The following is a 22,116-nucleotide window of genomic DNA, read 5'->3' as shown; positions in this document are numbered from 1 at the left end:
TTTTCTAGTCGCTGGTTAGAGCAGGCTGGAGCCCTGCCAGAGATGGGTGAGCAGCATTCTGCAGTACTCAAGCTTCAGAGAGCAATGGCTTGATGTCTGCAGCACTATCACCACACTGGATGTGATTCAACCCCTGGAGGTCTTTGAACAGAAGGAGAAGTTAGCTACTGCCCCATGTGAAGTATCCCTTGCCCTGAATGTGCAGTCAGCCTAGAGGCCCCAGATGGGACAGAGCAGATGCTCAACAGCTGTTGTGATTCCTATGTTAGTGGTCACAAAATAACTCTAGACTGCAGGTGTAGTGTGGACAAAATGTTATACAAACCACCTGTACAGCTCTGCCAATGCCACTCAGCTCTGACCTCATCCCACTTGTTGCTTTGGACCTTGGCTACTAGACAGCACTGTCTGGGATGTTCAACAACCAATCTGGGCCCATGGTGCTTGAAAGAGATCTTGATTCAGTGACTGCAGTTCCTGCCCCTCATTCTTTGTCTGGACAACTGAAGTCCTTATAGTTCCCAACACCACTCTGCCAATGCATCTCAGCCTTCCCACCCTCCGCCTCTTAACGCTATTCCAGATCTGCCCACCCCCACTGGAGCTAATCAGGCCCAAATGTGCAGTGGTTTTGTGATGCAGTAAATGTAAGATAAGCAGAATGAAAACACCTGGCTTATTTCGGTATTGATTTGAGACTAGATCTCAACCCAGGTCTCCAAAGGTAATAGGCCAGTGCATTCACTCCCTGCACTAAGTGAGCCCTCTTCACAAGTGCAGAGTGATGGCAGTAGATAGAAACTGAGGAGCATTCCCGTGCCCCCAAAATATTTAACCCGCTGTAGTAGATTTGACTTGAAATCAGGGACTTCAGAGTCCGTGGGAACCGGGCAGCTTTGAGCGTCCCAACACATTGGTTCAGCCTTCTTAGGGCTTCCGCTGAGCCACAGCCCACAGCCAATAAAATGAATCCAAAAAGCACACCCTATAAACCTCCAGCACCAGACCTCCCCAGGGGCAGGTGCTGCAGCCCCAGAGGGAAAACCAGTAGAGAATGAGCTACGGGCTGCAAGCACCATCTGCTCCCCTCGTAATCCCGCAGAGAAAGAGCCTCCTGGGGCTATGCTCCTTCCTTTAAAAACACTGTACCCAGCATCATTTTCAACTAGGCTTGTACAATTACCACACAGTGAGGAGAGAGCCTGCTCAGGAAAATCTTTAGTGCGATCCACATACAGTTGCCCACCCCACCCACAGCTTCCAGCTCCTCTGGGTCACTTCAGGGCACAGCTGCGGCTGGCAGATTCCAGGGTGGAAGAATGGACCCCCCTTGCAAAGCTCTTGCGGCGGGGATAACAAGCCACCTTGCTGTTCTGCCTGAGCCCTGGTAGCTCAGATTTGCCCCCATGGGTCAGGATGATCGGCAGAGACTGTGCTGAGGGTCATGGCTGTGCCACGGAGAGGGCCTTTGTTTTCGGGGGGGTTTTTGTTTAAAATTTCCTCGGAATTTATCAGTGTGTATTTTAAAGAAATTAAATGGGTGTAAGGTGGCAAAAAAACAAAAATGAAGGGCGAGGGGGGTGAGGATACCCGGTACTCTCATGGGAGGCCAGCAGGCTCAGGTGAAGGGTACCCAAGACAGTGGATGACTGTAGTGACTATCCTTTCTCAACAGCCCCGTCTGTAGCCTGCTGCCTGGCTTTATGAGCCTGATCCTAATCAATCTCCTGCTCCCTGACTCCTGTTCCAGGTGCAGCCTGTGGAGTTGATTGGCCATCCCAGCCACCTTAACCCCACTCAGTCCTGTGTGGGGTGGACACCCCATCGCACACCCCAATCAATGACCTTACCAGCACTGTTTCCTCGGTTGTGCGAAGAGCCAGTTTGCTTTTGAAGAGTTGCCCAGGAGCGTTGGGGCTGTGCACATGTTGGTTTTTGTTGGCTTGTTCGTTTTCCTGTAGGGTTGCTCACAAGTGCAGGGGCATCATGCACTGTCTTGTTTTCGTAGGGTTGCTCATGAATCCAGATGGAACTGAGCTGCAAAACAGAGATGGATTCTGAACCCCTGTAATCTGGATTTTTGGTTTGACCCATTACAGACAGTGAGGCCAGCTGCCAAACCTGGATCCTGGTTTGGATTTTGGACACCTAACCATTAGAGGATATTCTGGTCAGGGGTGTAGAATTTATACTGGTCTCCTTATGCAAGCAGGGACCAACTGCAAAACTTGGATCCAGTTTTGGATGCTGAATCCCATGAAGTTCAGGAAAGTTTAAGTTTGGTATTTAGATCCAGTCCCATCCCTGTTCCTGAACATGGGCTGCTGTAAAAGCACTGGTTCTTAGGGAGAATGAGCAAACAAATACATTATAATAAAATTAATTAAAATCCAAAACACTGAGGCATTTTGTTCTGGGGAGAAAAAAACCACAACAAATATTGCATGGACTTTGCAAACCCAAGCCAAAAAAAGGTCACATTTGGGACCTTCCCAACTTCACCATCCTCCCTTTCAGCACTGTATGAACGCCTGGCTCCCTGTCCCAGCCATGGCAACAGAGTCAGGAATGCCCTTTTATTATGGGATACTGCTGCTGTAGGAATGGTTACGTTTATGCCCAAATGCTCATATTGTCACTTAACCAAGGGGGATTAAGCTACACTCATTTAATAGATTGCACTGTGGCTGTGATGGCATCATAGTCTCCTCCTGTTAGAGCCCAGCTCCTCGCCGAAGGGTGGGAGCTGACAGATTGAGGCAGTGAGCACTGCTGAGGAGGTACAGCACTGCCTAGGCTGGCAGCCCTAGGCGGCCACGAGGTCCCACACACGTCAGAGTAAATCAGAGCAACTCTAGAAGGGTACACGTTAAAAACTCTCAAGGAGCAGGGAGTAAAAGGTGGGGATGGGCTGCCTCACAAAATGCAAGGCAAGATGGGAGGCTGGAAGGGAGAGGCTGTGGACTTTACTTCTCAATGGACCTAGTTTGGTGCAAATGCACTGGTGTTCAGGGGAAAGGGTGGCTGTTACTTTTTGACAGAACGAACAGGGATTTTAATATAGGTCTTTTGCTGGGGTAGGGAAGGAATGAACAGGCAGTCCGGATTTTTTTTATTTTTTTTTTAATCTGCCTGACTCACGCTGTGAGTTCCAGGTGCATCCACACAGAATATAACTGCTGTGCTGCTAAATGCACCATGCAGACTGTCCCAGCCTTGCTACTGAATGACCCATGCAGACCACCCCTGCTATGCTGGCCAATTGCCGCCAGTGAATCCATGCTGAAAGTGCCTGGCGTACTGCGTAATATACTCCAAGTCTTCATAATGGCCACTGATATCAACTAAACATCAATGGTTAGTGATGGCACAGTGGATGAGAGTCTCCAGTAATGCGGTTTAAAGACTTAACAGATGGTTCATTCCACATATGATACTGGCAGATCTGAGAGACAAGGTGGGCGAGGTAATATCTTTCAATGGACCAACTTCTCTTGGTGGAAGGGACAAGCTTTCAACTTCACACAGCTCTTCCTCAGAGCTGGAGAAGGTAACCAGAGTGTCACAGCTAAATACAAGGCGGGACAGACTTTAGCATAGATTGCTTAGATTCCGAATAGAAAGTGTTCACAGGTTCTTGGAACTGAAGTAGCTGGTCACAGGTAATCAACCAAACGGGAGTGAAATCCATCTGTGAAGGCAGTGTCACATCATCCTAATCTCCAACCCTCCAGCCTTTATCGAGTCACCAGTCATTTTCCCCACTGAAGCTGTGATTCCAGGTGAATGTGTTCACATATATGCATCCGCATGCACTCGTTCACCACAAGGAACCTCGGTGCCTTTTAGAGTGACTTCATCCACAGGATCAGCTCCCAGAGAAAGCTCTCGTACTTAGGGGGGCTTGGAAGGCAGAGAGGCTCAGGGGAATTCTAAGTGTCTCACTGTAGCATCATAACGTCATTTCCATGATAATGGATCTTTCCCAGCTCCCAGGGGCTTCCTAGGAAAAGCTTAATGCTTCAGTGGCTACATGTATGTGTTTTCAGACATGCACACCCTTCCTCCATTAATGAGGGCATCCATCAGTGGGCCTGACAGATCCCCTTTTAGTGCAACAGAAGGCTCTGGAGTGGTTGTCAAAACATCAGATACAAATGGGGAAACAAGTCCCAGACCAGGTCCCAGAGGCCCCTCTTCTAATTAGAGGCAGAGACAGGTCTGGGCTGGATCGTCAGAGATCCAAAACTCTGGGGAAGTTCAGCTCCAAATGTAGTATTCAGGGTTCAGACCCACCTTTCTAAGGTGAATTCAAAGCCCTGAACTTTGGGGAAGTTCAAATGCAGGTCCAGCTCTGATCTTCTTGAGTCAGGCTCTACACCGAGATGAATGGGAACATGGACTCCAGAATAGCCTGGGGAAGTTCTATTCCCATCTCTAATTGTAGATAATGCAAACAATGCAGCAATCTCTCTGTCCATTATGCAGCCTCACCAAGTGTTGACTATACCTCGGCCCCACCTTCAGCTCTTCCTATTGATCATGTTCCCATTTTTGCCAGACATTTTCAAGGGGGCTAAAACAGGACCGGATGAGGCCCAGCATGTGAGAAGTGCCCACTTCCCATGTACACATGACTTGAATCTTGTTTTGAGACATGTACGTCCCTTTTCCAGATAAGACTCCTTGGGATGGCTCAGTGCCAACGAGAACCATTTTAAACAGGTTTTCTCCCTGCTAACCTCCTCTCCTCTTCCTCCTGCACCCTGCAGTCCGAGCACGGATTTACACATAAACCAGATACTGAGATGAATTTTGGGGGATACCAGATGGGTCAGCTCACCATAACATCAGGCAGATGCCAGCAGCTCAGCATTAACATCCCTCTGGAATCCTGAAGCAATGAAAATGTCACCGAAATGAGAGAAATGATACAGTGAGCCCATAAATCCCACCCCAGCCCATTATTTCATAAACTGGACTTCCAATGGCATGACTCTGTTAGCTGATTATGTAGGTCTTGCTTCATGTCACTGGGTCACTTTACTTTGTTCTGGATGCAGGTCCATTCTGATTGTCCCCTGGATGTAGCAATAAAGGGAGAGAGAAAAGGCTCTGAGGTTAGATGTGACTAATCCCCTCTCTCGTCATCTGATGAAATAAACAAAGATGGGTCTTTCCATTTCCACAGCTAGCTTCAGTGGTACTCGCGTTCTTGGGGAACTTTCAAGCATCGCCTATGAAGCGTCTCTGCTGGGCCATAAGGAATGAATCCTATGGTTTGAAACACACAAGGGCACTGCCAATACTTGCTGCAGCAGAACTGTGAAGTCCTGTCTTGCAGGCAGTTAAGTGTCCTCAACTGGCCTTCCCGGTGCTAGTTTGCAGAGTAAATACACAATAGCAAAGCACATTTGTATGGTGCCTTTCCTCCTGAAGGAACCGTAAATACTTTACAGGCTGTATAATCAATAGAATATGATTTATCCAAACTCCTCTTATCCAAAACACTCATCATTTGAAACTGGATAACATCCGTTACCCTGCAGCACTCACACTAGAAATCTGAATAAATTCTACACTCTTTCTACTAGTCAGATAAACAGGGGTCTGGTGCAGAGGGGCTTCTCATCCACCAGTGTGATGCAACCACTTCTGAGATGAAATGCAGCAGGTATTCTGCACCAATAACAAATTAATGAAGACTGGATTCAGTTGAATCCACATAGGGGAACTGCTAATTTGGCAGAATGGAATAACCCAGTTTGGAATTTAGCCAGGCAATCTTGCATGAAAAACTTTGTAAAGGAAAGAGCTGTGAGAGAGAGATGGAGGGCATCCACTGATAAAGGGAGTTAAAAAGAGAAGATGATTTGAATAGCAGCAATCAGGGCATTGTGAAGCTGGGGGTGGGCTCTAGCTGCTGAGACTCGGCGTAAATTCAAACAAGCAGGATTGGGGTTCAAAATACAGTTAGGCGCTGTTTGATAAATAATTAAAGCCAGCTCACTTGTGACAAGATAGCAGCCTTGCTGGGAGATGGAGAAGAAAGTGGGGAGCTGGCACGCGTAAATATGCAGAGGGTTATTGAAACTCAACCCCGCTCCTTCTATGATGAGAGCTCCTGCCCAGTCACGTACACTTGGGACTAGTGTTCATGTAAGCTACACACTCAGGAAAGGCAGAATGAAATTTCCTTTCATTCGAATGCAGCTTCTATATTTTATAAAGCAGAAAAACGTAAAGTGCAATTAAAATGAGAGAAGTGACAGATCCACAGATCTGCTCTCCATGTATCACCAAGCCTTATCTGGTGACCAAATGCATCTTTTTACCCCAAGAGGGAGGATGTCCCTGTGGATACAACACTGGACAAGGACTCAGCAGAGCCCTAGACCAGTCTTTCTCAGCCTTTTCAGGTTGGAGACCTCTTATTCGAAGTCAATATTTTTCGTGACCTCCTTCCATATACTCTAACAGTAAGAGTAAAATGTGTATCAATGCGAAGCCTAGATAACTGTGTGCGTGCGTGTTGCGAGAGGCTGACAGAGACTACGTGGCCTGTGCAGGGAGTGAGATCTTCTTCGCTGTGCGTCATAATAAAATCATCAACATCTCATGACCCCCTCCCACCCCCAATTGCCTTTTGAGACTCACCGGTTGAGTAACACTGGTCTACAGGACATGGGAGAGTCACTTGGCATGCGTTACCATAGCGCCTAAGAGTCCCAGTCATGGACCTGGACCCTACTGGGCTAGGCACTGTACAGACACAGAACAAAAAAGATGTTCCCTGCCCTAAGGAGCCTACAACAAGAGAGCACAGATTGATGCAGACAGGTCAGTTGGACAGTACAAGGAAACAGTGAAACAAGACTGGTCAGCAAGGGGGTCTCAGCACAACACTCGGGGCCTGATTCTCATTTAAAGCAGGTCCAAATTACACCATAAAAGTGGCCTAAAGCAGCTTTAATGTACATTAGAATCAGGCTCTGAATCTCTCTGTGTTTCAGTTGCCCACCTGTAAAATGGGGATAATGACACTTCCTTCCCACGCTTTGTCTGTCTTGTCTATTTCGACTCTAAGCTCTTTCGGGAAGAGATGGTCTCTTACTATGGGTATGTACAGCTCCTAGCATACCATGGTGCTCCAGTCTTGGTTGGGGACTGTAGGCATCACCTTAATACAAATATAACAACAACATGAGCCCTGAAAAGTCACGACAGCTATGGGACAGCAGGGTTCTCATCTGCTTCACACATCATTAAAAGCAAAGGTCTGATCCAAACCCCTGTATTCACGCTCCCCAGAACCCTGGGAAGGTTTAGATCTGGATCCAGTCTTCTCTCTCCTAAGACCCAACAGTGTAGACTTTTGTTCCTGGTGAGCATGTAAGAGGCAGAAAGAGTCCAAGAGGCTTTTCAAATCTCACGTGTGCGGCATGAGATAGATCATCTTTCCACCTTGCAAATCAAGCATGCTGGATCTGGTGTCAGTGAGCAGAAATACCTCTGTATTCAGGCACGTGTGTTTCAATTATTTACGATTTATTCGTGCAGCGGAAATGCCTCTAAGCCCCCACTGTCCTGGGCACTGGACAAGCATATAACATAGAAGCTTGCCCAAAAGAACTTACAGTCTAAGTTTAAGACGAGAGCTCGTCAGTGGGTACAGCAAACAGGTGGTGTGGGGAGCACATGGGAAAATGATAGAGCGACGAACAGTGGCTAAGCAGCAATCGCAGTATTCCACCTGCCTAGCCATTGTCAAGTGGTCTCAGTACTGGTTTATTTGGGGTTCACTTTAAGAGGGGCACCCAATACATGGCTAAGAAGCAAGCCCCTGACTGTCATTTTTTAAAAGTCACTTTTGTTAAGAGAAAAAAAACTTAGCTCCGTTTCAATATTCTTGTTAAAGGGAAATGGCTGGGCTAGTTAAAGCTAGTCAGATGGCAAATCGAGTTAGAATGATGCGCCAGCAGCAAGACTGCGATTGCCAGGTGTGTGCAGTGGGCGTGGCAGCAGGCGTCAGGGGAATGTTGCAGCAGGAGGTTCATGAGCTGCTGCAGGCTTTTTTGATCCCACGGAGAAGCTGGAAAAGAGGGAACCCTCTTAGGGGACTAGCAAGACTGCTGCACCCACTAACCAACATCACTGCATCAGCAAATGTCCCAGTGCACCCTTGCCTCTTGTTTTAACTCCGCAGAGGCGTCAGTGAAGAGAAATACAAAAAGACCAAGTAGGTTGCAGCGAAACCTCCGAGAGGACTCCCCAAAATATCACCTCTGAGCACGACAGCTGATCCTCTCCATCTCAGTACACCTGTCGCTATGATAACTGAGCAGGGCCATCCCACCCCGCCCAAAGGGACACTGGAGGCAACTCTTGGGCTGATTCACACACACTCACCCAGGCACATGGGGCTCTGTAAGTTATAAGACCCCATGGGACAGTGGGATGAGAATGTGATTGGGGAAAGAGAATGCTGAGGCTTTTCTTTGTTTAATTTGGTCTCCTTTGGCTTATCATGAGCTGTGGACCAGAAGGCAGGGGCAAGGGACAGCCTGACCATGAGATTAAGAAGAGAAACACAAAATCGAGAGGGGATCTGAACGGAAAATGTTCAGGGTAGCAGCAGTGCCTGGAGGTAGAGGTGGTCACAAGTTTTTTTTGTCAAAACTATTTATTCAGTGAAAACGTGGACTCTCACAAAACAAATTTTCACCAAATAAATATTTTTTTTGTCCAAAACCCCCAAACCTGAACATTTTTGCTTTTCAGTCTTTTGAGGAAAACCTGGATAATTTAAAAAATGTTTTGTTTTTGTAGAACGTGTGTGTCGGGAGGGGAATGATTTTCCAGCCCCTGCCAACTCCAGGGTCATGAAAGAGTGGGAAATGGTTCTTTGGGTGTACTTCATCACGCAGTGGGATGCCCCTTAGAGGGAGCGCTCCACGTCAGAGAGACAGCCAGTGGGGATTTCCCAGCTGGAAGTTAGGCTCTGGAACAGCTGGAACTGGACTGCCCAGCTGCTGCGAATAAATCCTCTTTTCTTTCTCTTGCAGGGTCCCTGTCCCTATTCCTCGATAAAGATAACCCCCACCACGAGGCACACGATGGGAGCTCCCACAGAGCTGGTTTTCATCTCATTAGCCATCATCACCTTTACGGGTAAGAGGGAGCATCTCAGCCTGGGAATGCACGCCGGGCGGTGGCACTGACTAACTACCAGATATGCAGCAGCTGGGGAACCAGCTAGGTTGTTTGGATCTTCATCCAAAATGCCGAAGGTGGAATTATTTGGGGCACATGATTCACCTATTACATGGCTCGCCTAGCATGAATCCTGTGTGTTCTACATATGGCTTTAACATGGCTTGTACATGTTTCTCATGTGGAGTTCATACAGCTCAGGAGCACGACTTTAGTGTCTAAGGTCCGATTGCACCAGTCAGAGCGAGGGAGGGAGGGAGGGAGGGAGGGAGGGAATGTGTGGCACACTGCAAATAGGCTGCCCTCTGTCTGAGTTCACTATCAATGAAATTCACCCCTCTGCACCACTTATGTCCCACTTCAGCAAGTGGTGCCTAGGATGTGTTTTGGCCCCCTGCACAGGGGTGAATTTCACCCCATCAGCAGATCACACTGTTGACACAGCCACCTCCTCTCGCTGCTTTTCCAGGGACGCATTTTCCACCATCCCTCTGTCGTGTAGACCCCCATTTGCTGTTCATAATGGACCACGACTGGATCTCAAGTCAGGCTGTGTTTTAAAGGGACATCCTCTCAGCAGGGAGTCCTTTCCTTCAGACAGCTGAAAATTAGATAATGTCTTTGAGCTAATTCATCCTCCCAGGGAGAGGCTGCTCTGCTGTCCTTTATAAATATCTAATTACCTTTTAATGTTCTCTGGGTCCCTAGGGAGGGGAGGGGCATGGCCTGGCCTAGATCAGGAGGCAATCAACCTGTCTGGAAATAGGTATGACCCAACTATGGTGGACACAGCAAGACAGGGCTGCGCCTCACTGTTAACCAGCTGCGTTTATGAGACTTGCTCTCCACTCAGGCTGAGTCCGTAAAGAATGAGTCACTAAAAAACTCTATGAGGCTATTTTCTAGTGACCTTTAACCTATGATGCAACAGATTTCAATAACCAAGTTTGTGAGGGGACTAGCACCTCGCAGTGAAACATCTCAAGTGGGCCAAGCAGGAGATTCAGGACTCTGGGGGTCCATTCCCAGCTCTGCCGCTGACTCCCTTGGGACCAGGGGCAAGTCTCTTCCCAGCTCTGTATATTGGTCAAATGATGGTGACAACTTCCCAGGAGTGCTGAGAAGATTAAAAGCTTGTAACGTGCAGAGAAAATTCTCTGATGAACAGTGTTACCAGAGTGCAAAATATGATCAAAGGAGAGTCTAAAAATATCTCTGAGGCTCTTCACTGAGAAGAAGCCCTAGAAAACGCTTGAAGTCTGCTACTAACCACAGCTGTGTCTATTTGTCCCCACGAGAAAGCTTCTCTTTAAAAATAACTGCTTTGGGTTTTGGTTTGGTTTTTTGTCTGCCTGTTCACGTTTGCTATAAAACCCATTCATTTCCCCTAACGTGCCAGCCTTCAGGCTGGGGGCAATGCCATAAAGCAACAAATACAAACTCTCTGTGCTTTATAATGGAATTGATGCTGACGCAACTTTGAACTGGATAGCACGACTGCAGCATTGACGCTCTCCTCCTGTTCCCCCCGTGCGGTGCGCAGGGCCAAAGAATCCAACCTCCCAGACAGCTGGTCTTTCCAGATTTGGCATTCAGCATATTCTGAGCACCAACAAGAAAAATCAAACTGGCAGAAATCAGCTGGCTTGGCAACATGGGGTGGGGCTGGTGCAGTCCCCTCCCCTGTCACTGCAGTGGCAAAGGAGTTGAGACTATAGTTTTGTCTATTTTCATAATACACGATGTAGCTTTTTTAATATTGATAGAGGTCGCTATGCCTGTAGTGTGCTGTGGTTCAGAGAGTGAAATATTACAAGTCCTAAACCAGTGTCTGGAATCTCTCTGGGTGCTCCAGTTTCCATCTTTTTCTATTTATTCTGACGTCTGATTTATTTCCTCAAGTGAGTTCCACTCTGCTCAGATGCAGCATTTGAGACACAGCTTTTCTTGCCCCATTTTACCAGCTGGATGGCCTAGGGCAGCAAGCTGAGAGGTCAAGATAGATAGCAGCTGTTCCATTTTTCATGGGACATTCCCAGTTTTGACTGGATCATCCTGCTTCCTGCAAACTAAGCTTGCAGGACATGACTGTGTTTCAAAATGTCCTCAGGGCTTGAAAATTTGCAGCTGGACATCATGACCCAGCAATGCAACCTCCTGCTGTTGCAACAAGAAGACATTGTCCCAAAGGACGAAGATTTACAAACGACAGGTCTAAGGTGGAGTGATGTGCCCAGGGTCCTACAACGGAGTCAACGTGGCTCAGGCAGGCGTAGAATTTTCTCCTGGGCTCCCAGGCCTTCGCCCTAATCCATCTAGAATTTCAATGCCTTATTTTTTAACCTTGATAGGCTTGTGTTGGTGAACAAGTGAGATCTGGCCATTTCACCCAGACACCTGGGAATCATGGACACAAATTTGCCTGAACTTCTTGCACTGTTCACATACAGAAAATCAATGCTTGACCTCTGCAGTCCATAACCACTGCAGAGAAGGGCAGTAGAGGACAGCAAGAGTGTTTTGGTAGAATTAGAAGAAAAGATTAGCCAGGCTCGGCTTGTGTAGCGTGGACACACGGAGCAATGCATTTGAGTATTAATACCATGGCTTTTGGGTGATAAATAAATAGAAATAATTTGCCATTCATTACTTATTAAGTTCTAATGACTTAAATGGAAATGTGGTTGCTTAGTTGTTAAGCCTCAGTACGTTTGCTTTTTACTATTGGAATGGATTAACACACAACAGTCTTATTAATTCTGCATTAAACCCGGATTATTTTATCCACTGCCCAGCAGTGGTAAGATCAGCACAGAGCGATTTCTTGCTGAGAGCAGCTCAGTGTGTCTGCTACTGGCATGGTCAGGAGGAGAGACTTTCACTTTTGGGAAGGGACTATTCCAGCAGCAAAGTGGGGGACATCTACATAGATTTGGGGAAGGGGCTATGAAGCCTCACAATACCACTGCCCTGATTTCACCATCTATAGGCCAGTTTGTGATGCCAGTGCGGCTCCTACCAATGTCAGTAACACGGGGGGCGGGGGGGGGGGGTGTCACAACCTGTCCTTGTGCGTTTGGCCACTGATACCTATACATCATAAAGGGCCCGGTGTGAGTCCAGCTCACTTGCAGCAGCACGTCCAAGCACTGTACTGAGGCTCAGTGGGGGGACTCAGGTAATTGGTTAACGCTCAGGCACCAGTCCACAGACACAGCAGTAAGCAGCCAGCTGTTCAGAGAGGACTTAGCCAATTAGCGAGTCCCTCTCCCCTATTGCCCCCGTCCCTGTATGCCATGGCAGCTTAGACATCAAACAAGAACCCTATGAACCAAAGGTAAAGGGCGTCCAAGCCCAGACGAATCCTGCTGGGCCTTTCCCAGCTGGAATTCACTCTTGCATAAAACATCAAACTTATCAGAGGCGCTTCATTGAAACAGGGGTCCCACGGCATCCCGCAGGGAAGGAGACAGAGTGACGGCTGGCGAGATAGCATAGGGTAGATATTAAATCAAACACAAAGCCCTCAAGAGCTTCCGCCGATCCCATTCAGATGGCAGGGGTGGCTGAGCTCTCCCTGGCTTATCAGTTATGGGGCAGACAGGCCTCACCCTGAGGAGCTCGCTGTCCACTTCAGCTGGTGGGTGGGTGACAATTGCGGGGGGGTGGAGGGGGGCCCAAAATTGATGGTTATCTCACTAGTTGCTTGTGCTGTTAAGAATAAAAATCAATTTGAAATATGTATTTATATTACCGGTTTTATTACGCATGCCCCGGCGGGTGGCTCTGTCAGTGTTTCCATTTGTCTTGATAACAAGGTCGAATTCCTCCGTCTCACTTACGACATAATACTTTGCGCTTTTTAGCCAAGGAGGGTAAGAGACATCACCTCCATTTTGCAGAAGGGGAAACTGAGGCACAGAGTAGTGACCTGACTTGCCCAGAGCTGGGCACAGAAAACAGGTCAACTGATTCCCAGTGCAACTCCCTATCTAGTAGTCACACTCAGTCTCTGAATACAGAAGTATCCATGAGATCTACAATAAATCTAATAGAGAGGGCCCCCTCCCCATCATGAAACAAAGAGGTGATGGAATTTAAGAGGGGGAAACCAGCAGCAATCAAGTCAGGTGGCATTCCTTTATGTAAAGGGTAGCTGGAAAAGGGAACAAAGCAGGAAGCATCAGGTGCTGCCCCAAGAACCATTCCACAGGAAGGCAAACACCACTGCTACACCAGTAACCTATCACTAAACCTGCAAATCTCATGAAGCACCCTGGGACAGATTTTTACAGGTGTTTGGGTGCCTAAAGATACAGAAGTACATAGTGGGGTTTTCAGAAGTGCCTTCGTGCCTAACTCGCATTGATTTCAATAGGCCTCTGTCTGCATCTATAAAAATCTTTACCTTTAAAAATCTGGCCCCTACCTTTGCTCAAGGAGCGTCCCTCTGAGATTTACTGTTTCTTACTCAAAAATGTCCAGTGTTTGATCCCGATCAGAAGTCAAAAAATACCCACAATTTATTTCCACTGAGCAAATGGCTCAATTTTGATCTCACGTAGTTTTTTACGCCAGGGTAACTTCACTGGTAAAATCTACTCCTGATTTATGCTGCTGTAAGTGAGACCAGAATCCAGCCCATTGGATCTGAACACAGCCAAGCAAACTTAACACCCCCCCCGCTGGTAGGCAAAACAGACCTAACAATTACTGCCTGTTTAGTGACTGCAGGGTCACTTTGCATGGCAGATGGGAACGGCAGGTTTCAAGTTCTAGAAAGAGGTGGTGACACAGACGATTTACCCAGTGCCCGAAAATGAGTCAGAAGCAGAGCTGAGAACAGAACCCTGGTCCCCTGATCTAACTACTGCCTACCTACTTCTCAGGCAGGGGGTGAATTGGAGGAATTAATGAGGTAATGTTCGTACAACAATATAAAGATGTAAGTTGACATCACAAAGCTGACATTGTCAGTGTCGGGGCCAAGAATAAAACTCAGGGGTTCCCAGCTCCTAGTCCTGTGGCCAGTCCACTGCTCCACGCTGCATTCACCTGTCATTACTGCTCTTTGCATGCTAATCTAACATGTTAACCATTTGTTGTTTCCTAAGTCATGCTGCCCACTCCCAAATCGCGCTGGCAGAGAGAGAGAGAGAGAGAGAGAGAGAGAGAGAGAAAAGAGACTGTGCGAGATGCACACACATGTCAAAATACAACCATCCCAACTCCGGGGCTAGATTTGTTTGGGCTGTGCTGTCTAGTGGCTGGGGTTTTCAGGTTACGATGGCTTTTATTTTGCATGGTTCCCCTGCTATCGGGGAGAGACTGTGAATCCAGAAATTAACATTGTAAGAAAAGTCCAACATCTGGACTACAGAGGAGCCTGAGATGCAAAGTTCTAAGCCGGGAGCTGAACTCTCCAAAGTCCAGAGGAGTTTGGTTGTGGGGTTTTGGTACAGGCCCCTCTCTAGCTGGACTTGTCTCCCTTTTAAAAACGGTTTGACAAAAGCTTGTTCCACAACCCCTCCTGGAGAAGCTGAGCTCAGCAGGATTTCTCTCATGCTGCTCCCTTGCAGGGCGGTGCCCAGCACACGGTACCATAAGGAACTATGGGCCAATCTTTGAAGATCAACCAGTCAACACCCTCTTTCCTGAAGGCTCAACAGAAGAGAAGATAACTTTGGCTTGTCGAGCAAGAGCCAGCCCTCCTGCAACTTACAGGTGAGGTGACCTGCTCCCATTTGTCTGTCCTGTATCCCTAAATGCCAAGCTGCTGCAGCGATGGGCATTTATAAATGCCTTACGGAGACAGATCATAGAAACACCTACACAACTGCAGTGGGTTTGAACTACAGCAGAGGAGGAGCCTCCCATGTCTAGACCAGTACTAGCTGCCTTATTGAGCTGCGGGGTGTACTTATGAAGAGTCCTGCAGAACTGGCTTTAGTACACAAAGTCTTGCCCTGCTAGGTCACTGGTTTGAATCCAGCCCAGGTTGGTAATGACTCCAAGTTGTTACCACCTGACGACAGTTTGTAGAACCTATGTAGAATGACTGGGGGCATTTTCTAATGGATGATTGTTCATATCACAGAAGTCCCCACACTGGCATTCTCAGCAGAGAGGGATATAGAGTCAAGCTCTCTCAGCCGCGAAGGGTGACTGAGCCACTGCCTAGGTCCTATTGCCCTTCTAGGTCAGGACTGGAACCTGGTAGCAGGGCAGCTTGCCCTAGAGCTGTCCATTAAAAATTCCCCAGAGCTGCCCACCCAGCACTTTCCACAAGCATTACGTTCACACACCACCATTTATTTAAAAGAAAATCATGAATACGGACAGGCGCTGCCTCTCCTGCCCTACTGCATGTTGTCCCAGCACGCCCATCCTAAATCACCGTGGGCCTTTTCGTCTCAGTTCAACTCTAACCCAGTCATGACACAGAAATACTCCATCCCACCAAAACTTACAGCTGAAATTCACTTGGGATCAGAGGGACAAGGGGCAGACGCTATGGGCCTTTCTGAAACTCTGGGGCTTCTATTCTTCTTTCCCACCCATAGCAGTAGAGGCGGCTGAGAGATAATCCACTGTGTGCCTACTGGCACCACCCTAGCATAGTAAATATTGACTTCATCTAGCGCTAGATACAACTGACCTTCCAATGCATCATGGTGTCCCCCTCATACCAGGGGCTGGTCAGTATGCATTGGTATCAGCCTGATGTGAACATGCAGCTGTGATCATTGTTTCCTCCTCTCTGATCCCCCAACCGCGTTCTGGGCAGGTGGAAGATGAATGGCACAGAAATGAAGATGGAGCCGGATACCCGTTACAGGCTAGTTGGGGGCAACTTGGAGATAAGCAACCCAGTAAAAGCCAAGGATGCTGGGTCTTACCAGTGCCTGGCATCTAACCCCATGGGCACGGTCGTGAGCCGAGAAGCCTACGTCCGCTTTGGCTGTAAGTCACCTGTTCATCTCCACAGTGCAAATGGAATGCAGCCGCACTAGCACGGGGGTAAATCAAACCTCCCACTGTTGACACAGAAAGATAAGGGAGATGTTTCCATAGCCCCCGTTGTTAGTGAGTTGGATGCAAAAGGCTTCCATGCCACTGTCTTTCTACCACCTTTTGCTTTTCAAGATACATTCATTCAGTGCCATGAGGGCAGCCAACACAAGGGCCATTTATTCCTCTGTTGGGAGTAGTAAAATATGCATGAATGTCAACCTTTGCCTTTTCAGTGCTGGAAATCACACGGTACCCAACATCATCCCCTCGATTAAATCTTATAGACCCTTCCACTAATGGGAAAGGACCTGGCCATGCTCGGTGGTGCAGCTAATTCAATGCACTACCAGGAAAGGGGTGTTGGGAATGGTCTTTGGACCTCCATCTGCAAAGCCAATGGAAATCCAGGCGTATTGCTGAAGAGATGAATGCATGGGCCTGGAGGGGGCTGGGAAGGAGTTGCATCATTCTCCAGCGCCTCCTGCTGGCCAGTCTGTGGGGCAGCGCTGGCTGCATTCTTGCAAAGACAGCTAATGATCCTGGCTCCCTGCAGGAGGTAGTCACTGTGTGAGCAACACGCCTCTCTGCCCTGCCGCAGTGCAGTTCTCCCCCCTTTAATTCTCTAGGAAATGACATGAGCCATGCTCACTCCAGAACCACACAACATGCCTCCCACGCTGGGGCACGACAAAACCTGATTCAAATGAAACTTATCCCCTCTGCAGCTGCGATGGCTGTTCACCTGCGCGTTTCACTGTGCATGTTTAGTTTTGCAGGAATTCTCCACAGAAGAGCGAGACCCCGTGAAGATTACAGAGGGATGGGGGTCGATGTTCACCTGCAGTCCCCCTCCACATTACCCAGGTAATGCACTACAGCAAAGGGGATATCAAAAGTAACTGGTTTGAGGGATTGCAGGTGATGTGTGAAGTGGCCTCATGCAGTGAGACAGGACCAGACCATAGGTTTGGCCCTTTCTTGCTGAGCCTTTGTCTGGGAATTCTAGAAGAGCCAATTTTCAAGAGTTACTTCTCATGTCAAGTCCCGTGAATCAAAGGAGTCACGTGATGGGGCTAGAGACCTGGAGAAGACGAACACCACCCATAGAGAAACTTAGGGTCAGACTTGTGTCAGCATGGGAAGTAACCTTCTTGGCTCAGCCTGCTCTGGAAGTGGTCTAGGTGAACCAACATTTCTCACACGTCACCCTCAACTCTTTCCCATGCAGGCTTGTCCTATCGATGGCTCCTGAATGAGTTTCCCAACTTCATCCCAGCAGATGGAAGGCGCTTTGTCTCCCAGATGACAGGAAACCTTTACATTGCCAAGACAGAGGCATCGGACCTGGGCAACTACTCCTGCTTTGCCACAAGCCACATCGACTTCATCACAAAGAGTGTCTTCAGCAAGTTTGCCGGACTCACCCTTATTGCAGAGGGTCAGTGCTCTAGGGCTACTGAGTGGGAACATGGTGCCCCCTAGAAGCTGATTCTTATAGAGAGAGGGAACAGCTCTCCAAGATAAAGTAGGAAAGAGGGAGACTGGATGGCTCAAGCCTTTCCTCTCTGGGTCCCTGGTTCAAATCCTGGCCCAGTCAGTAGTTACTGATGGTTATTGCAATCTGCCATTCAGTGGCCTATCAGAAATGCATTTAGAGGGTCTCAAGTTGGTTGCTGGCACACAAAAGCATCACCATAGTGGCACTACCTTGCAGTCCCAACCTCTCATTTATTGCAGTTGTAGGAGGGGGAGACTCTTCTCTGCAGCCCACAACACCTGCTGACCCTGGCTGCCTTCGCCTCCAACACCACCAAGACTCTCCCAGGCAGCAATGGGGGTTGGTCTGCAAGGGGCCTTCTCATGGGTCATGCACAATTGCAGCTGCTCAAAGGACTGCAAGGGCTACTCCCTCCCTACCTCTCTGGTACCACTCACTGCCCCGGAAGAGAGGATGCGGAGGCGAAACCCTGACTCCACACATGCCTGCCGAACTGGCTAGCTGCGCATGGGGGAATTAGCTGCACCACACCAGTGGGTTTTATACCAAGCACACTGACATGACAAACCTTCCACAATGTAGCAGGAGGACAGACAAATTAAAAGGCATAAATGAGAGAGAAAAGAGGTTTGAGAACAGATGGAGATTCGACGAGGAGGAGATACAGGGAGGCTGTGCCAGGTGGCAAGAGCTGCAGAGGAGGCGGCTCTCTGCCCAGCCATGGTGAGGCTATGTACAGTTACAGAGCAGGAGCCAAGGCTAAACAAGGTGAAAGAGCAGAATAGGAAATAAAGAGCAACAGGTGCCCTGTGGCTGATTGGAACAAGTCCGGGCGGGGGGGGAGTCTTAAGGACAACAGTTTTAAGCTGGACTCAGAAATGAATGGGGAGCCAATGTAGGATACGCTGCAGAATCCTGTAGGTGGTTTCACAGTGACTACAATTGTCATTCCCACAGGCAGTGGCACTTGTGGTTGTCACAGAAACAAGGTCTTTGGCTCAAGATTCAATGGGGAAAATTTTATGGCTTGATCCAAAGCCTATTGAAGTCAATGTGCTTTGGATCAGGCCTTTAGTTTGCTTAAGCAGCTGGAGATGCTGGGGAAGAGAAAGTGGAAGGAGAGAGAATCTGGAATTGGAACATTTCCCTTGGAAAACGCTTTCGATCTGCAAGGATTTTGGCGATGGTAGGAAAGTTCCAGGATGTCGTTTCTTTTCAGAACAGATTTAAGGCTCCTGCTTTGCGTAAAAAGCAAAATTACCAAACTACCTAAAGATACAAAATAAACTGCACGGGCCCCCCGGTCAAAAGTGTGAGCCACTGAGATTGCCAGCTGCAGTGTTTCATCATTAAGAATTTAGGAGTCTCACATAGGGGGAGAAGAGCTCATCCTGTTTCCATTAGGAGGATGCATCCGTAGGGATGGGGCTACACTTCAGAAGCAATCAGAGATGGAAGATGGTGCAGAACGCAGCAGCTCACTGACTTAGCGGGGTGACTTGCTGACGGCATATGACACCAGTTCTCCAGGATCTGCACTGGCTGCCCATTGGTCCCTGAGAGGAGTTTAAAATGTTGGTTATATGATTTATAACACCTTAAATGGCTGGGATCAGCCTACATGAGGGACCATCTCTCCCCCCATGACGCATTACCACAGCTCAGTCAGCAGCGTGCCTGAGCTGGTTCCCCCTTGGTATAAAAGAGAGGGGGCAACTGGCAGGGTGTTCTCTGTGAAGGCTTTGGGACTCTGGAACTTGACAAAATCCCTCCTCCCACCCCCTGAATTTGATGACCTTATGGGCAGGCTGCAAAGGACATCTATTTGAAAGGGGGTTTTGCAGAGGGCTGAGGGTATGTATCCCATAATGAGGAGCGGATGAAATGGGGTCTCTGCAGGTGTCCAGCTGACTGAGTTCCTGTTGGAATGATTATTTTAATGCTTCTGGGATTTCATTGTATTGTGCGATTAATGAACATGTCGGGGGCACCTACTGCGTGGGATAGGCATCTTTTTATCATTTTAAATCTAAATAAATACAATTATCCCTGTTTCACAGATGGGAAACTGAGCCACAGAGAAGTTAAGTGACTTGCCCAGCATCATGAAGTGAATCTGTGGCGAAGCCAAGAATAGAACGCAGGGCTCTGCTTTAACTACTAGACAATGCTCGAGCAGGCTCTGGATGATAGCTGGAAGGCAGTGCAGCAGCTGCTGTCTTTGAGACTTAAATATGTGCTTTTAGGAGGTGAATCCTTGCAGGGACCTTTGCCTTTTAATGCTTTGTGTGTGCAGTTCTAAAAGCCCAGCAACCTCCTTACCAATGTTTTTCTTTCAGCAGATGCCAGACAGTATGCACCCAGCATTAAAGCCAAGTTTCCTGCCGACACCTATGCCCTGGCTGGGCAGCAGGTGACTCTGGAATGTTTTGCCTTTGGAAAGTGAGTATTCTTGGTCCTTTTAGTTCCACCCTTTGATGGTGGCAGCAGCATTGGAAGAAAGTCACAGACCCTCGGGCCTTCATAACGATGGGTAGAAAGAACAGCCTCGCTGCTTTAATTCCCAGTGCAGAGTAGGGCGAGGGGCCAAGCCACCATTTCAAAAGGTGGAGATTCTGTCCTGTCCGCCACGCTGAGGGTGCGGGGGGTAGCTGTGGAAGGCAATTACGCTGCACTATATTTTGCTGCACTGGATTGGATTATATGTTGCACTGCGCATTAGACCCTGCAGTTTTGCTTCACTGTGTTTGCTTTTACATAGCCCCGTCCCTCGGATAAAGTGGCGAAAGGTGGACAGCTCACAGTCCTCCAAGTGGATCTCCAATGAGCCCCTCCTGCAGATCCAAAACGTGGACTTTGAAGATGAAGGCACTTACGAGTGTGAGGCTGAAAATGCTAAGGGAAGAGACACCTACCAGGGCCGCATTATTATTCAGGGTAAGGCCCTTAAACAGGTCCCTTCCCAAAGCACAAGGAGCCCCAGGCAGTGAGCTGAGCCCTGGGGAGGGAACTGGTTGCATCTGAACCAGCCCTAATCAAATCCACAACAGAACCCTACTAAACACATGCCCAGCTTTCTGGTTTCCCCTTTCTGTCAACACAGCTGAGCTCTAGTAGGGATGAATGAAAACCTACCAAAGAGTTATCTCTTGAGCAACTAACAGAGAGATGAGATAACAGAGCTAGAACCCCAGCTGGGCGTATCAGATTCAGCTCTCAGTCCAAACCTCCCGAAAGAACAGGGGTATTTGTATCCAGGGTCACAGACTGAATCCACTATACAAGTCTGACAGAGCTATAATCAAGTCCTCCAACCCAGATCCAGCCTTCCCCACCACTCAGCGCTGATTGCATTTAGGGCTCCTTTTCATTTCTAGAGAGAGGAGTCACCGTGTTCTTACTCATATCTGGACTTTCCCATAATGCGGTAGGAATAGTTTGGATGAGGGTTGTGGGCTGGGGGACCCACAGGCTACAGCTATGCTAGGAGTTAGGGGTGTGATTCCTCTGCTCGTGCACACACGCTCATGCTAGTTCGAGACGGGAGTGTAGCTGTGGTAACATGGTTAGTGGCAGTCAAGGCATGGCTGAGCCATGCCAAGTATATACCCACCAGTTTCGGGCAGGTTTGTACTCTGCACAGCCTCCGCTCCTGCTACCCGTGCGACCGTGGCTATGCTGCTATTGATCCTGGCATTAGCCCGACGAGAGCTAGCACGAGTGCATGGCCATGTGTAAGGGAATCACAGCCCTCACCCATACTATAGATGCAGCCAGAGAGAAGAATCGGCCTGGCCTCTGCACACAGGAGGCAAAGGCTATTGCTATGGGGTAACGTGCAGTGATATATCACTCCGTTCCCATGCCTGTGCCACCGCGTGCCTGGCATGAGCAGCCTCCCACCTGACCTTCTGGGCTCCTACATCGCTCTTGCCCCTTTGCAGCTCAGCCAGAGTGGCTGAAGGTGATCACAGACACGGAAGCAGACATTGGATCTGACCTACGCTGGAGCTGTGCAGCAGCTGGCAAGCCAAGGCCTATGATCAGATGGCTCCGGAACGGGCAGCCATTAACCTCTCAGGTACCACAGCCCTTGCTTGGAACAGTGAAGGGTGCACCTCTCCCGGTACACGTGTCCCTGACCTGCAATGGACCCTACTGTTCCAGTCCTAGAGCCCCACGTGGTTCTGCCAGTTCACCTCAGTCCTCACCTGTAACATCCCCTCCTCTTTTGGCTCCATGACCCTGCCCAGCAGACTGCCAACTGCACTGATGTGGGGGATAGTTTTACCAGCTCTCCTCCCGCCCCGAAGGGAAGTTGGTGAGACTGCCAAGCTCATTTCACATGTTTATTCCCATCATGCCATTCTCCAGTCACTCTCCACTGTTAC

General features: G+C 48.6%; 2 protein-coding genes across 13 annotated transcripts in view; one reads left to right on the top strand and one right to left on the bottom strand.

The window, feature by feature from the left end:
* The window catches only part of RBBP5 (RB binding protein 5, histone lysine methyltransferase complex subunit), a 176,059-nt gene that overhangs the window by 96,452 nt on the left and 57,491 nt on the right, over positions 1–22,116 (bottom strand). For all 12 annotated transcript variants that reach the window (XR_006286856.1, XR_006286854.1, XR_006286855.1 and 9 more), the window contains exon 14: positions 1,851–2,037. The gene's annotated coding sequence lies outside the window, so the exon portion shown is untranslated. The remainder of the gene's footprint in view (positions 1–1,850; positions 2,038–22,116) is intronic.
* Positions 1–22,116, top strand: part of CNTN2 (contactin 2) — a 51,186-nt gene that overhangs the window by 11,212 nt on the left and 17,858 nt on the right. The window contains exons 2-9 of the mRNA XM_007065110.3: positions 9,066–9,171; positions 14,793–14,937; positions 16,001–16,176; positions 16,996–17,091; positions 17,456–17,665; positions 20,068–20,167; positions 20,487–20,662; positions 21,670–21,806. Coding sequence (XP_007065172.2) covers positions 9,117–9,171; positions 14,793–14,937; positions 16,001–16,176; positions 16,996–17,091; positions 17,456–17,665; positions 20,068–20,167; positions 20,487–20,662; positions 21,670–21,806 — 1,095 coding nt within the window. The 5' untranslated portion in view covers positions 9,066–9,116. The remainder of the gene's footprint in view (positions 1–9,065; positions 9,172–14,792; positions 14,938–16,000; positions 16,177–16,995; positions 17,092–17,455; positions 17,666–20,067; positions 20,168–20,486; positions 20,663–21,669; positions 21,807–22,116) is intronic.

Source organism: Chelonia mydas, chromosome 21, assembly GCF_015237465.2.
Source record: "Chelonia mydas isolate rCheMyd1 chromosome 21, rCheMyd1.pri.v2, whole genome shotgun sequence".
Taxonomy (NCBI): Eukaryota; Metazoa; Chordata; order Testudines; family Cheloniidae; genus Chelonia; species Chelonia mydas.
The sequence above is the reverse complement of the archived record's forward strand: the minus strand, read 5'-3'. Positions and strand labels throughout refer to the sequence as shown.